At 35.2% G+C, this 15,561-nt stretch overlaps 1 protein-coding gene across 2 annotated transcripts in view; it reads right to left on the reverse strand.

The window, feature by feature from the left end:
- Positions 1-132: 132 nt before the first annotated feature.
- Positions 133-15,561, reverse strand: part of Dnajb14 (DnaJ heat shock protein family (Hsp40) member B14) — a 39,684-nt gene continuing 24,255 nt past the window's right edge. Inside the window, exons 4-8 of one of the 2 annotated variants that reach the window (XM_070022334.1) lie at positions 10,730-10,915; positions 8,697-8,791; positions 7,861-7,970; positions 7,026-7,198; positions 133-4,892 (exon numbers count right to left, since the gene is read on the reverse strand). In XM_070022334.1, coding sequence (XP_069878435.1) covers positions 4,768-4,892; positions 7,026-7,198; positions 7,861-7,970; positions 8,697-8,791; positions 10,730-10,915 — 689 coding nt within the window. In that variant the 3' untranslated portion in view covers positions 133-4,767. The remainder of the gene's footprint in view (positions 4,893-7,025; positions 7,199-7,860; positions 7,971-8,696; positions 8,792-10,729; positions 10,916-15,561) is intronic. The other variant, XM_070022335.1, reaches the window with a different exon arrangement.

Here is a 15,561-nt window from a genome sequence, read left to right on the forward strand (position 1 = left end):
TTCCCAGCACCTAGTTCATTACCTAGGATATATATAAGGCATCCGTAGTGTTTTTTTGAGTAGTTGAATAAAAAGAGTATAAAGTATAAAATATGATAGACAAATCTTATGATGAGAACAAAGCTGTTTTATTAATATACCGAGATAAACTACAGACTGAAAGACAAAAATTCATAAATCATTCATTAGAACATTCATTAAAAATCAAATGCATTTCCATTAAGAGTTCACAGAAAATTTTATTTTATGTAAGTCTGCTATAACCTTAAATATTTTATAAATCAGACACTTTATTTTTAAACCTAATTATATAATCTTTAATGCACTATAGACAAAGTAATATCTCTTTCATCAGTTTAACTTTTACAAGGCTTCCATTAAAGTCCCATCACACCTTGAAAATTACCTGTAGCTTTTTAAAACATAAATATTAAACTTTAAATGGAGAGTTTACACAGCAATCGAAACTAAAAGCAAAGCAAAAAAAAGCACTTAACATAAATACAAAACATCATGTTTCTTCTTATAGTCAGCCAACTTAAAAAGTTCATTTCAAAAGTAATGACTAAAAATTTTTCAGTGTTGATGAAAAATCTCACTATTCTAATGGTATCTTCAGATGGCAAAGCCGAGTATCAGTATATAGAAAGTGCAGTCTTGTGCTGAAGTGACTGACTTGCTCTATCCATGCCAGGTGTCATCTGCTATGTAAATTATCAGACAGTTTAGCAACCAGTCACCCCCAATTTTAACAGCTTACTAAACATTTCAAGAAACACATATCCTTACATATTTCCAGATTGCTAGATTGAAAATGATACAATTATGTGTCAAGATGGGCCTTCGGAATATCTGCATTAAAGCATGAAAAAAAAAAGCAACAAAGAATTCACACCAATAAAATTCTTTAAACCGATTTCAAATTCAGAAAAATACCCACAGCTAATAACTAATGGAAGCCCTGCTCTGTGCAAATACAGTAGTATATATTAAACAATCACACATCTGAGGTATTAGCTGGAAAAAATATATATACACTTATACATGGACACATCACAGAATATTCACAAATCTATTGGCCCCTACACCAGCAGATAAAAGGAATCACATAACAGGAAAAAGTTACACAAGGGGAAATTTACAAAAGAAATATGGTCACATAATCCTTAATATAAGGAGTATGTTTTAAATTAATGTTTTGAGGAAAGATGTTTCCATTTATATGGAAGAATCTATTTAATAATAATGAAACCAAAGAAATCTACTTTAGGACCACATCACCTGCCAGTCTATTAAAGGAGTGTGCAAGAATTCCTTGAGAGCCTCACCCTCCCACTTTGTTTAGCATAGTTCTGGGCACTGAACCCACCACCTCACGTGTGCTAGGCTGTACCACCAGAGCTATGCCTTCAGCCCTGTTTTTTGTTATTTTTGATACAGAGTCTTGCTATTTATCAGGCTGGAGTCAAACTCACATCTGCCTGAGCCTCCCAGGTGCTGAGATTATAAATGTCTTACTACTATGCCTAGATTCTGTCTACTTTTTAATTGTTTGAAAAAGTTTGGAGGTACTTGTCAAGACTTCTTTTGTTTTTTACCAGTCTATAGGAATTTTGTGAACTTTAGTTAGTACAATGTGGCCACTGGAGGTTTTAGCCATTTTTTGAAGATTAAAATTCATATTTATCATTTATTTTCATTAGTTCTGCTCAGATAGTCCTGTTCGTTGCTTCAGGCAGTAGGAAGAGGGACAGTAATGAACCCAAGCTCCAGGAGATGCTAAATAAATGTACACATTTTCCTCTTTTAACCATTGGTCCTATGTGATAATACTTGTTTAACGGACAAGATGGCTCATTTGGTTGTCAGGTCTTCACTGCTTTAAAAAAAGGCAGTCAATTAAAAAAAATGAAATAGGAATACAGTAAGTAACATTAGCACGTCACATGTTAAAAAGCTGCATTTTAAAATATTGAGTATATAAGGGAAATCACATCTTTTTTTCTCTTTATTTTATAGATTAGTGGAAAAAGTTGAACAGGAAGAAAAATCAAGCATGAAAGTGCAATTAAAGTTAAAGGCTGGCATTCCACATTCCTGTTCTTGTGAACACCTGAGTTGACACAGAAGCAGAGTAACTGAATACCCTGGCAGACATATACCTAAGGACAGCACTTTCTGCTACCAAAGCTTTGCAAATCACACACAGAAGTATGCAATGGTTTGAATCACTTAGGCACTCAAATGCAACCAGTTCCCAAAAGATGGTTTTCCCCTTAGATCAGTAATAAATGAATAACTTGAAATTTCTCATTACCGAAGATTCAATTATTTTATTTGATCAAATTTGAAAATGTGCAAATGATTGACTACTGACTACTAGTCTATCTGGGAACAAAGAAATCAAAAGATGAGGAGAAAAGGTACTATTGCTTTTCCCCCTTATAGAAATAATAATAGTGTTGTGCGATGTGTAGTATATTTATTGTACATTGTGGTATGTGTTGTGTGTATTGTTGTGTATGTGCATGGGGATAAAAATATAATGCATTAATGAACAGAACTGCTGCCAAACTTACAAAATACAAGTTAGAGAACTAGGTTAATAAGCTAAGTCAAGGGCTTTGAGCCGTGATTAAACAAATGAAACTTCAAAGTTCATGTAGCTGAAAATAACAGCAAAATGCTGAGATTGTTTTTTAACTTGTTAAAGAGGAGCAAACATGAGAATCATGCATCTCAGGATATCTGAAGTCTTCTTTGTAATTTTAACCTAAAATTCAAATCCTTATTGGGCCATTACACCATGACATAGGTGACATTAAGGACTCAGTCTTTACTTGCATACTTTATATGTGGCTTAAATTGTCAGGCACTCGATCAATCACTTCTCACAATAGTCTGACATTTTTATTTCATCAAACACGTTTCTTAGAATAGATTATGAAATATAAAGGGATGCAGCAATGAACCTGAAACATAATACTGTCCAAAAGCCAGGTATGCAATTATGATGTGTATTTATTTTCACTCAAGTTCACCTATGCCCTTAAAACTGGCATTTGAGGAGAAATAGTCAATAGGTTTAATTTTTGTTAGTATCCACAACAGTGCAAATTCCCCATTAAAACTGGAAAGGTGAATAATTTTTTTCATTCAAATCTTTCTGAAACATACCAACTTTCAAAATTAGTTAGAATGCTATAAACTTATTTTTAAATAAACAAAACTTATTATATAGGTTCAAGAAAAGCTGTCCAGGTTTTCTAGGACAGGAAGTTCAGTTTCAGCTGCTAACTTAAGCATTTCTATTAGCTTTCTTGGAAAAGGGGATAGAAGAGAACATTTTTAAGAGAATATCATTACTGTGGTTTTATTCAACAGATTCCATGAATCAACTAGACCTAGAAAAAAATCTTTAAACAAAAAAACAAAGCCACTATACCTAGCATATTCTCACTTGCAAAAAAAATTACCAAAAATAACGTTTCTGCACTGTATGAAGCAAAAACATTAAAATACTACAACGGTTAAACAGAAATCAAATAGTTTCAAATCCAATATATAGGCACCAAAAACTCTTGACTTCTTACTCTTTTTTTCCCTAATTTATTCTATGGATTTAATTATAAGGGGTTTATTCCTATAAGGTTAACTGAAATGCTCACTGGAGAACAGATTTTAGCTCAGAATTTTTAACGGATGCCTTACTATGTCACTGTTACTGCTCAGTTACATGTGGCCAAACCAATCATGCTCTGATCAGTAACTGATTAAATATACTTATTTATTTAGGAGTCGGCAATGAAAGGCACAAAGCTGTATGCTTATATAATTTTTCTCATTACTTATTTGTAGAAGAATCCATTTGCTTTTGAATCCTGCATAAATGGCCACTAAGGAATGCAAATTTCCATGGGGGGAAAGTTAGTTCTTTCCTTCATAAATTCTAGCAACCTTCAAAGGCATGGTAAGGAAACATTTGGGGCTAAGATTTAGTTAATGGAATTGCAAATGGCATAACTATAATTCTCTGTTGACAACTCTTTTAGTTATCTTCATATTTTCTTGAAAATCTATAAGTATAGCATGTTGTTTCTATTATGGCTTAACAATTCATGAAACTAAAGAGCAAACTCATACTCAGCTCATTTATCTCAATACATATTCTGGAATATAATGGTAATATTTAAAATATCATTTTTTCTAAGGAGATAATGCTATAAGATTTTACTTAAAACAGTTTGGGGATTTTTGTTTTTTCTGTTTGAAAAAGTTTCGCTGTTTTAAATTCCATATATTCAATACCTAACAGGGAAAATGTAACTGGTCATACAGCATGTATTCCATCAACTTAAATAAATGTCTCATGAAGCCAAATACTAAAATAATTTAAATAAAAAGGCAATTCCTGTATTGTACACAAAACAATCATTTCATAAATATTTACATGATGTAGGAAATAATGGGGAAATCACTAAAACTGTTGCTACAGGTGTGAGAATCCTCTCAAGACATTTTTAGTTAGGAATCATAGAAGCTTTTAAGATGAAAAATAATTGCAGATGCATACTGAAATATTAATAATTTTAGTCTTCAGTTCTTATGACTTAAATAAGCCAGTAGGTCATAAACAGTCCAAGATTTCAGGAACCAACTACTCAGTGTAGTTTTTAATATCAAATCTTTTTCTTCAGCTCTCATGATGAAACTAAATTTACAGAAACCATAAATAGTATACTAAAAGGTATAAACATGAATTCCAGTTCATCCTCCTTTATAGAGACTGGTGAGCCGCTCCAGTTCCTTACAGTTGTCCATGCTCAGGGCATCTGCCTTTCTTCGGAGTCGGTCATCACGGTATACTTTTGCGGCATACTGCATGTCTGTTTCTGTTATCAAACAAAAATATTTTTGCTAATTAATAATTCATATAACCCAGCTGCTTAAATTTTAAAAAATGCTTCATGGAAGATTTTCAATGTTTAATAAGTGGCTAAATGAAAAAAGAAAAATCCAAGTACCAATATTAAAATCCATTATTAGTAGCAAACTGTTCTTTTAATGAAAACCTTACCTAAAGTCTAGTATGTCACACAACAAAAAAGAAATAAGGATTTAGAATCCTGCCTAGTCTTGAACACAATGGGTTAAAAGCACAGCTCTGAAGCCTCATCCTGAAAACTGGTCATTCAAGGCAGGTAGTGGTTGGTTTTGCTTAATCTTTTGTTAAGTATCACATAATTCCCAAAGTTAAGCATAAAGTTTAAAATCTTGCTCTGATTTTATATTAAAAAAATATACACAGTGGTACTGAAGGAACAGGAAAATGCTTGTGTAACCACAATAATGACATTCATTGAACAAGCAAGTGCTTCTGTGCTCCAGTGTGAGGACAGGACAGTTACTAATGACAAACACAAGAACCACAAATGAAACAGCCTTGGTTCCTTCCTCTCAGCCATTTCACTGCTTACTTGCTTGTCAATAGTAATTTTGAAATTTACTTCAAAAAAAAAGTGGGAGTACTTAGAGACAATATAATCAAAAAGGGGTGGGGGGGGGGATCAACTGCTTTATAGAAGACAGTGGCCAAAATAGAGACCGCCTGGTCTACATATATCAGCGAGACCACATTTAATATATACTCAGGTAAAAAATGTAATATTCTTTTTTTTTTTTTGGGTCCAGTGGTGGGGCCTGAACTCTGGGCCTGGGCGCTGTCCCTCAGCTCTTCAGCTCAAGACTAGCGCTCTACCACTTGAGCCACAGCGCCACTTCTGGCTTTTTTTCTTTTTGCTTATGTGGTGCTGAGGAATCGAACCCAGGGCCTCGTGCATGCAAGGCAAGCACTCTACCACTGAGCCACCTTCCCAGCCCAAAAAATGTAATATTCTTGAGCCAGGCATAGGTGGCTCACGCCTGTAATCCTAGCTACTCAGGAGGCTGATATCTGAGGATCACAGTTCAAAGCCAGCACGGGCAGGAAAGTCTGTGAGACTCTTATCTTCAATAAACCACTAGAAAACTGGAAGTGGCGCTGTAGCTCAAGTGGTAAAGCGCTCGTCTTGAGCTGAAGAGCCCAGGGACAGCACTCAAGCCCAGAATTCAAGCTCCACGACCAACAATAAATAAATAAATAAATAAATAAATAAATAAATAAATAAATAAATAAATAAAATGTAATATTCTATTTGTAACAATTCAATCAGCTGAGTTAGGACTAGCAATTCAATTAATAATACTCTTTACATTTTACTTACAAATAATATAAAATTACTTATAAATAATACACTTTTAAAATAATACACTTCTCTAAACCTAAGAGTTAACACTGGTGACTCACGCCTGTAATCCTAGCTTACTCAGAAGACTGAGATCTGAGGATCGCTGTTCAAAGCCAGCTTGGGTAGGAAAGTCATCCATAAGACATCTCTAATTCAGAGCTCCCCATTACTCCCCCCCACACACACACAAGCCCAGAAGTAGAGCTGTGACTCAAGTGGTAGAGTACTAGCCTTGAGAAAAAGAAAAGAAATAAAAGCCAGGGACAGTACCCAGGTCCTGAGTTCAAGCCCTGTGAATGGCAGAAAACCAAAAACCAAAACCAAAAACCACCACCACCAAAAACACTCCAAAAATCCTAAGAGTTAATAAAACAAAGCTCACCCTGAATAACAGGACCTAAATTGAAATGTAAATCTCCAATTCCTAACCTTATCTTCTATCAGTTTATTTCAAATTACTCCTTTTGTTTTAAAAAACCAGAATGGTTTAAAAAAAAAGTCTGCAACAGACATAATTTTTCCCCTTGAATATTTTTGGTTGGCAAGTGTTTGTCTCCATGGTTGGTTGAGTAGATGAGGAGCCCTCTGATTTAAGGGCTTGGCTATAACAATTTTGTGTACTAAGCTCCAATTATGTACTAGGTAATGCGAGAGCCATTTTTTGACAAGGGAATTTTATAGTAATCAATCCCAAAGACTAAAAATGTTTAAAAGATGTTAAATATTTGACAGACTTACTTTGTTGTCTTTCTTTCCAGCAATTATTTCGAATATTAGTCACATAATCTTCTTCTACACTTTTTTCTACCTTTTGTAGTAACATTCCTTTATATTCATTTTTAAAGTCCTTGTTGACATAATAAACAACACCCAGGTTTTCAGTCTGCATTTTAATTGTTTGCCCTGATCCACTGCAAAAGAGATACAAGACCATTTTTAAAAAATTAAAGTGGATATTCAATATGCTACTACAAACTGAGGTAACAAAAATTATTTAAAAGATAATTCTAATAATATTTATATTCTCTCAAATTGCTTAAAACCATAATTTCATGAGACCACACTTTGAAAATACTATGTTCTTACTAAGTTCTCTCAATTTTTAGTTAACAAAGTCTTATTTGGAAGAAATAACTTACTTTCATTGTGTACTAAGCCTGTTTTTAGTGACTATAAAGTCATTGCCAATATGATGTTACCCTAAAATACATTGTGTAACATTCAAGTTGTCTAGAAGAAATGTTGAATTAACTTTGTTTTGGCCTGACCTTAGTATTTCCCACTTAGTAACACAAATCTATGTAATATCAATTATTTTTCTTTTTGTTTTAAAGTTATTTTTCTTTTATATCTTGTCAACACATAACTTAACATATTAAATACAAGTTTAATACAGTACTTCTGTCATTCATAGTGTAACAAATGTAAACTAAAAACATAAATCTGAAAATTTAAATTTATTATATTTGTACTAAATGTACACATAAAAAATTTAGAACATGAAACCTTTTAACAGAAGTTAGATAAGAAAGAACAAGAATTAATTTTTGTAAAACTTCACTTAGCTACTTACGATCTGGGGTATAAGGAGTAAGGAGGATTAGAGACCATCAGTTGGCTTAATAATGACACCAGGATCAATACAATAATGGGCATCAGCTGGATAAACACAGAAAAACCTCCCTGTTAAAAAAATCAAACAACAAATTATAATCTACATGTAGACTGTCAACAACCCAATGGTTATTATATACTTTTATAGGCAAAAATGGACATTTGTGATCATCATTTTAATCATCATCTTCACTGCTTTCAAGTCTGATTGTACAGTGATTCCTTTCCAATGTTTGAAACACAGATATAATTCAACCTCACTTTACAAAGGAGTAAGTCCTTGTCTCTCTCTCACACAGACATAGAAACTACCAACACACTGCAGGTCACAAAACTAATTTTATCTGGGATCTGAGGGTGGAAGATGGAAATGCAAGGACCCAGGTTTTTAATTTCTAGTCTAGCACCTTTTCCCTTTCCACCTCATGTAATTCAATTACTATTGGCACTTAGATACTACTGCATTAGAACAAAAGTTTGCTTCTAATTTAAATTTTCCTGTATAATTCCATATCCTTTAGGACTAAAAAAGAAGGAACCTTCATAGCATGTATAGCACAGTGGATCTTCACTAGAATCATAGAATAACAAACCTGAAGCTATCATACTATCCAAACACCCCTATCTTGACCTGGACATATAGTAGCCCCAGGGGATTTTCTAGTCTCTTCTGAATATCTCTGGTAAGAGAAAGCGCATTTCCTAAACAACTTTCCCTATTTTTACACAACCCAAATTGCTTTCCTCAAGCAGAAAATGGCCATTTCATAATTTCTAAACTTATGACAAACATACATCTGCTCTTTCTTCTTCTCTTTCATGTCCACTGTGTCGATGTTGATGTTGATGGCTATAGCCAGCACGGCCATTTGAAAATGAATGCACACTACCTAGAAAATTAGAAGCAAGGTTAAATTAGAGGTGTCATAATTCTAATTAGAACAATGTATTTTCTCTTCTTAAAGATGACTGAAAATAATAGATGTTTATTTTTAGCAATTTACTGCCTCCTCCTATGATTGATGAGTAAATGGAAATTGGGAATGATTCTTCCCAGACTTTACATTCTTTAAAGGGGTGGCAAAAGTTTATTTTTTATGAAAGTCAGGGAAGGAATTCCCCAGCAATATTTACATGCATGAAGACTTTTTTGGTAGTTTTGATTTTTTTTGTTTTTGTTTTCTGGTACTGGGACATGAACTCAGGGCCTGGACACTATCCCTTAGGTCCTTTGGCTCAATGCTAGTGCTCTACCACTGGAGTCAGCAATTCCTCCAGCTTTTTCTGGTGGCTAATTGGAGATAAGAGTCTTATGGACTTTCCTACCCAGGCTGGCTGTGAACCAACATCATCATCAGATCTCAGCTTCTTGAGTAGTTAGGATGACAAGTGTGAGTCCCTGTGCTGGGCATAGTTTTTTTGTTGTTGTTGTTGTTGTTGTTGTTTTCTTTTTCTTTTATAACAATCTTTGGATCAGATCACTGCTCTGAAAGTTTGATTTTGCCTTTAAATGAATCACAAACATTGCTAGAAATCAAGAGATAGCAGTCTAATTCATGTTTAAAAAAACTGTCTAAAGTTTCATAGATGGACATTCAAGTTGTTTTCAAAAGTGATGAATCAGAGAAGGTTATTACTGGCAAAATAAACTTATAACTAGCAAAAAACTGCAAATAAGCTACAGAAAAGTTCACTATTGCCTCAAAGACTTCTCATTGTTCTTAAAAGTTTCAGCCAAAATTACCAGTTTTGATTACTTTTCTGTGAAAGTTATGTATTCATATATGTCAAAATGAAGATTGTATTTTCGTGTGTGTGTGTGTGTGTGTGTGTGTGTGTGTGTGTGTGTGTGTGTGTGTGTGTGTGTGTGTGTGTGTGTGTGTGTGTGTGTGTGTGTGTGTGTGTGTGTGTGTGTGTGTGTGTGTGTGTGTGTGTGTGTGTGTGTGTGTGTGTGTGTGTGTGTGTATCTATTCTTTCCTTCAAGGATCTTTGGTAAAAATATCCCATCGATGATTACAGCCTTTCTTAACAATAGTCAGTGAGTACCAGCAGGTAAAGTCATATTCATAAAGATTCTCCTCATCTTGAATGTTTAACTCAGCACTTTAAGTTAATACTGTTAACAAGCCAGGACTATCATTTTAACTTCTTTATTCTCAAAGACAATTTACTTCCAACACAAATAACTCCCAGTAAATGTAAGCAGCATTATGTTGGTTCTTATTAGTGGAATTTCCACTATTTCACTTTGACAGTCTAGTCAAGGATTTCCGTCTTAACAACAACCCAAAAACTATATAGGAATCAGATGAATTACCATTTCAATGGGAGTACCGCTGAGGACCTCCAGATCGATCTAATAAATTAGTCGTCTAGAATGCTATTGATCAAATATTTACAGAGATCTCCAAACAACAATGATCAAATGGATATTGTAGATCAAGATGCTTCTGGATTTCCAGTAGCAGTGTCTTACAGAAATTGAAGTGGCTCAAGCGGTAGAGCGCTTGCCTTGAGCTGAAGAGCTGAGGGACAGTGCCCAAGCCCAAAATTCAAGCCCCAGGACCAACCAAAAAAAAAAAAAACAAAAACAAAAAACAAAAAACAAATATCTGGACTCCAGTTTTTAGTGAAAATATGTTCTAGGAAAAGTCAGACTATAAGTAATAATCCTAACTTTTTTCTCTTATCATTACAGAACATCATCACAGGACCCTAACATGGTGAAAAAAAATGAAGGCAAAGTAGGTAGTCTCTAAACAGCTAACAGGAGGCTATAAAACTCTGACATCACAAAACACAAGTATTCATAATTAGCATTAAAGTACCTGAAGGAAATCCACCACCAAAAAATATATTGAATAAGTCTTCTGGAGTGATATCAGCTTCACAACCTCTGTGGAAATTAAATCTGCCATTGTTTTGGTGATTACAGGCTTGTTCCTCATTGCCTGTGAGGTCATACTGTTTTCGTTTTTCTGGATTACTTAGAACAGCATAGGCATTTCCAATCTCTGAAAAAACAATGAATGAAAATTGGCAAGCCAAAATTTTTATCTTATAAGAAGTTATTCCAGATAAGCCAGTATTACTTAAAAAAAACTTGAAACCAATCAAGAAAATTATGATATAATAGTGATTTCTTTTAAAAATAAGTACTTTTTTCAATCATTTATATTATCAATATTCTTTGTTTTTTCTAGATTTTTTAAATTGAGTCTTGAGAGTCCAGGCTGGTCTGCATTTCACTTTATAGACCAGTAAGTGCCTTCAACTTGCAACTGTACTGTCTCAAACAAAGGCACTGAATTTACACATGTTCACCACACCATGATATGACTGTCCTTTCAATATCTAAAAGGAAAAAAAATTATACCTATCTTTTCAAGTACTGGACACCCACCCTTTCAAAATAATTTTCAAAATATTAAGTGAAATGAACCCCAAGATAGGGACATAACTGTTTTTTCCTTTCTTGCTATTGTTTTCTTTTAACATATTTAAAATGTACTATGTGATTTTTCTTTTTGTTCTTTTGTATGTTCTTTCCCAGTATAACCTGTTTTCACTGTATTTGATGTGGGTGCCCTGCATCTTGTATATATATTTTTCTAATTTGGGGAGGGAAAGGGAAATAACAAAATGCTGAAACAAGGATACAGGTTGACCTATTGTAAACATGAGACCTACAAGACACTATGTTGAAAAGGAACTTTACAACTTGGGGTGGGGTGGGGGGAGGGATGGTAGGGGATAAAGAAGGAGGTAACAAGGCTGGATAGGAAATGTAACTCATGTTACAGTTACTTGTAACTGTAACCCCTCTATACACTATTTTTACAATAAAAAACATATTTAAAAAACTTAAAAATAGTTTTATTGTGGAAGATCATAGAGTTCATAAGCAATGCAGATTAAGATAATAACTATCATTGTGAAGATTAAAAGTTGTTTGTGACTTTAGAAAATAATGGAATATTAAAAAATTACTATTGGTCTTATCCTATTATTGGCCACTGTATACTTTAGAGTTTTTTGTGTTTGTTTTTTGTTTCTTCAGTATTAGGAACTAAACTCTGGGCCTCACCACTGTACCGAGGCCGGTGCTCTACCTCTTGAGCTCTGTCCCCAGCCCTCAACATAACTTCTTATACTAGCCCAGCAAGTCTCAACTATCTTTTATTAAAATTGTGCTCCACCCTTTAAAACCCTACTTACTTCTTTCTGTTCAAATCTCAAGCCAAGCATGCCTATAATCCCAGCACTTGGGAGGCTAAGCAGGATTATAAATTCAAAGCTGGCTGCCTGAGCTACCAAGTGAAAAACTATCCAAAAAAAAACAAAAAAACAAAAACAAAGTAAAACAAAACAAAAAAACCCCAGGGCAGGTGAGGTGATTGTTCAAACCAATAACAACAGTATTTCCCTCTTACTGAGTAGTTACTGTTTTTGCATTAAATCCTTTATTACATTATTCATTACTACTCCCGCTGTACAGATGAGGACCCGAAGGGCTCAACGGGCTAAGTAAGTATTGTTGAAGTCAAATGCTTCTCAGTAGGTCATGTACACTCCCATTACTCCACAAAATCTACAGCAGAAACCTTTTTTTTCCGCCCAGAGTGAGCTGTTCTTTCATTCCATTTGGAAATGATTCATTTTCCTTAAGGCATTCAACTTGATGACAGTGGACACAGTATTGGTATTTTCTCTGCAATGTCTAGGAGTCCGGCATTGAGTCTGGAGTCTTTTTCTTAGAGACAGTGTATTGATATGTTGTCCAGGCTACACTAGCCCTGAATTTGTGCAGGAGGACTGTGAGTTTGAGATCAGCTGTGGCTATACAGTGAGAACCTGTCTGAACGAAAAAGAGTGGCCAGCTGGGTGCTGATGGCTTACATATGTAATCCTAACTACTCAGGAGGCTGAGATCTGAGGATAGGGGTTCAAATCCAGCTGGGGCAGGAAAGGCTATGAAACTCTTATCTCCAGAAAGCCAGAAATGGCACTGTGGCTCAAAATGGTAGACCACTACCCTTAAGTGGACAGCGCCCAGGCCCCATGACAGTGCCCCAAAAAGGAAAAAGGGGGGAGAGGGGCTGGTAGGAAAAAACCAGACAATAGTATATTAACATTAAATCCTAAAACTTATATTACTACTGGACACTCAGTGTTAGCAGAGATAGATTGCTATGCTTCATTTTTAGGTATATGTTAATACCTTGATAAGTGTATCATTTTGAGTAAGTATATCATTTTGACCTCTAGCTCAGGTTTTACACAAAAGTAACATTATAAACATAAAAGTCCCCTAGCCATTGGGTTCCATTACCACACACACACACACACACACACACACACACACACACACACACACACACACACACACACACACACACACACACACACACACACACACACACACACACACACACACACACACACACACACACGCCATTTGAGGCATCCCCTGGTAGATGAATCATTTACTAACATTTCATAAAACAAGGTTCATGGAATACCTGAAAGCTCTTTGAATTCTAGTTTCAAGTTACTGTGACACGAAAAAAGTTCCCCTACAATGTCTGTGTAAAATTAATTTCAATGTAATATGCAGTCATCTAAAAACAACTACCTAATGAGCATCTATTTGCTTGAACAGTACCTATGGCAGCCACCACAGGGGAGCCAAAAGCATTTTTAAATAACCTGTATTTATTGCAAGAGGTTTGCAATCTAGTATAAGATATCAGCTGTATCTATGAAATGATTGTTAGAAACATCAGTATGGGAATAAGGTAGTTCCTGCTTTTATATGTAAAGCATTACAGCTGTTTTGAATTGTCTCCTGAAGATACTCTGGAAACCCATGTATTGTTATTGCTTTTGGACTTGGGACCTGATGAGTAGAATTTTTATGAATAAATACTATGAAACAGCTAACTGAGACAGGAAAACCGAGGACTGTCTACTCAAAACCCAAATGAAACCAGACCAGTTGGTTGGCACCTGTAATCCCAGAAGTAAGGAGGCTACTGAGGAAGCAGGATCCCAAGTTCAGGACCAGACTAACCTGGGAAATGTGTTGAGTTATATCTCAAAGAAAAAAACTCCAGATGGACTCCTAGACATTGTGGAGAAAATAAATACCATCAATCTCCACTCTCACCAGGGTCCCTGCCTTAAAGAAAATGAATCGTTCCAAATAGAATGAAAGAACAGCTCAGTCTGGGTACAATGTATGAAGTAATGCTTTTAGTTCTCTAAAAGTTTGGTAAAAGCCAGACATGGTGGTTCATGACCTTAATCCAGGATTTAGGAGGCTGAGGTAGGTTGACTGTGGGTTTGAGACCAGCTTTGGCTACACACACACAAAAAAAGGAGTGTTGGTAGAAAATCGCACAGTAAATTCATCTGAGCCTGGAAATTTCTATTTGGGGTTTCATAATTATATTAATTCACTAAGCAGTTCTATACAATATTCACGTATTTATTTCAGAGAAGTCCATTTGTGATTTTTCTTTTTTGTTTTAGAATTGATCCACCATATGTAGCCTAGAAATGTTTATTTTTATGTGGACCTGTTCACAGTATCCTCAGTCTCTCCTTTGGATGATATCTAATGGTAATGGTCACTCTAGCTTTTTTTTCTTTGTCAGGCTGCCAATCTTATTAATCTTTAAAAAAAAAAAAACTAGTTTTCGAGACACTGGTGCTTACTACTATTATTTTGTTTCCAATTTTACTGGCTCTTTTGCTTTTTCTTTTTGTTGGTCATAGGCCTGAACGCTTTCTTTTTCTTGTGATGGTTTGCTTTTCTTTTTCCCTATATGTGAAGTAGAAGCCGAGGCCCAGAGTTCAAGCCCCACGACCGGACCCCCCAAAAAAAGAAAACTGATTTGAAGCTGTTTCTCTTCTCTATTAGAGTTGTAAGTTTCCCTTCAGTATTACTCTAGTTGGTCCTCTTAAACCATTTGTTCTCTTCTGTTTATCGCTGATGGTTATTTTCAATTTCTGAGTTGGAATGTTTTCACATTTTGTATGCCTTTCATTCTCTGCTAGACTTTGCTGAGACTCTAATTCTCTAGCTAATATATTTGTAATTGGTCACTAAACTTTTGTAATAGGTACTTTAAAATCTTTGCTGGGAAATGCTAACTTTTCTATCATCGTATATGCAATTAAGTACTGACTTTTAAAATTCACCTTGGTTGAGATTCCGGGTCTTAGGTGTATGAACAGGCGATTCAATTGAAACTTGGCATTTTGATTATTATGAGACTCCGGCTTTTTGTCAATTCTTTAGTTCAACTTCTGCCCCCAACACTATTCATTCCAGGAGAACAGAGGAAAAACTACCTCATTACTTCCCGGTGGAGATGAACATTCAGGGTCCTCCTTTGGCTGATGAATCCCAAGCAGGGATGAGCCTGGGAATCCTTACTACCGCCAGGCAAGACTTCACTCAGGTCTCCTTGGCTAGAAGGGATGTCATTACTGCTGTCTGTACTCCGCTGACACCAAGAAGATATGCCTTTGTTACCTCTGGATGGTACTCAACGTTCTAACACTCTACCTTGCCACTTTGAACACTACCCTGATGGTTAATCTCAACTGTAAATGTGTCTGAAAAATGCCTAACAAGACTAGTAAGGCCTAT

The sequence above is a fragment of the Dipodomys merriami genome, unplaced genomic scaffold (genome assembly GCF_024711535.1).
Source record: "Dipodomys merriami isolate MVZ:Mamm:240054 unplaced genomic scaffold, mDipMer1.0.p SCAF_15, whole genome shotgun sequence".
Taxonomy (NCBI): Eukaryota; Metazoa; Chordata; class Mammalia; order Rodentia; family Heteromyidae; genus Dipodomys; species Dipodomys merriami.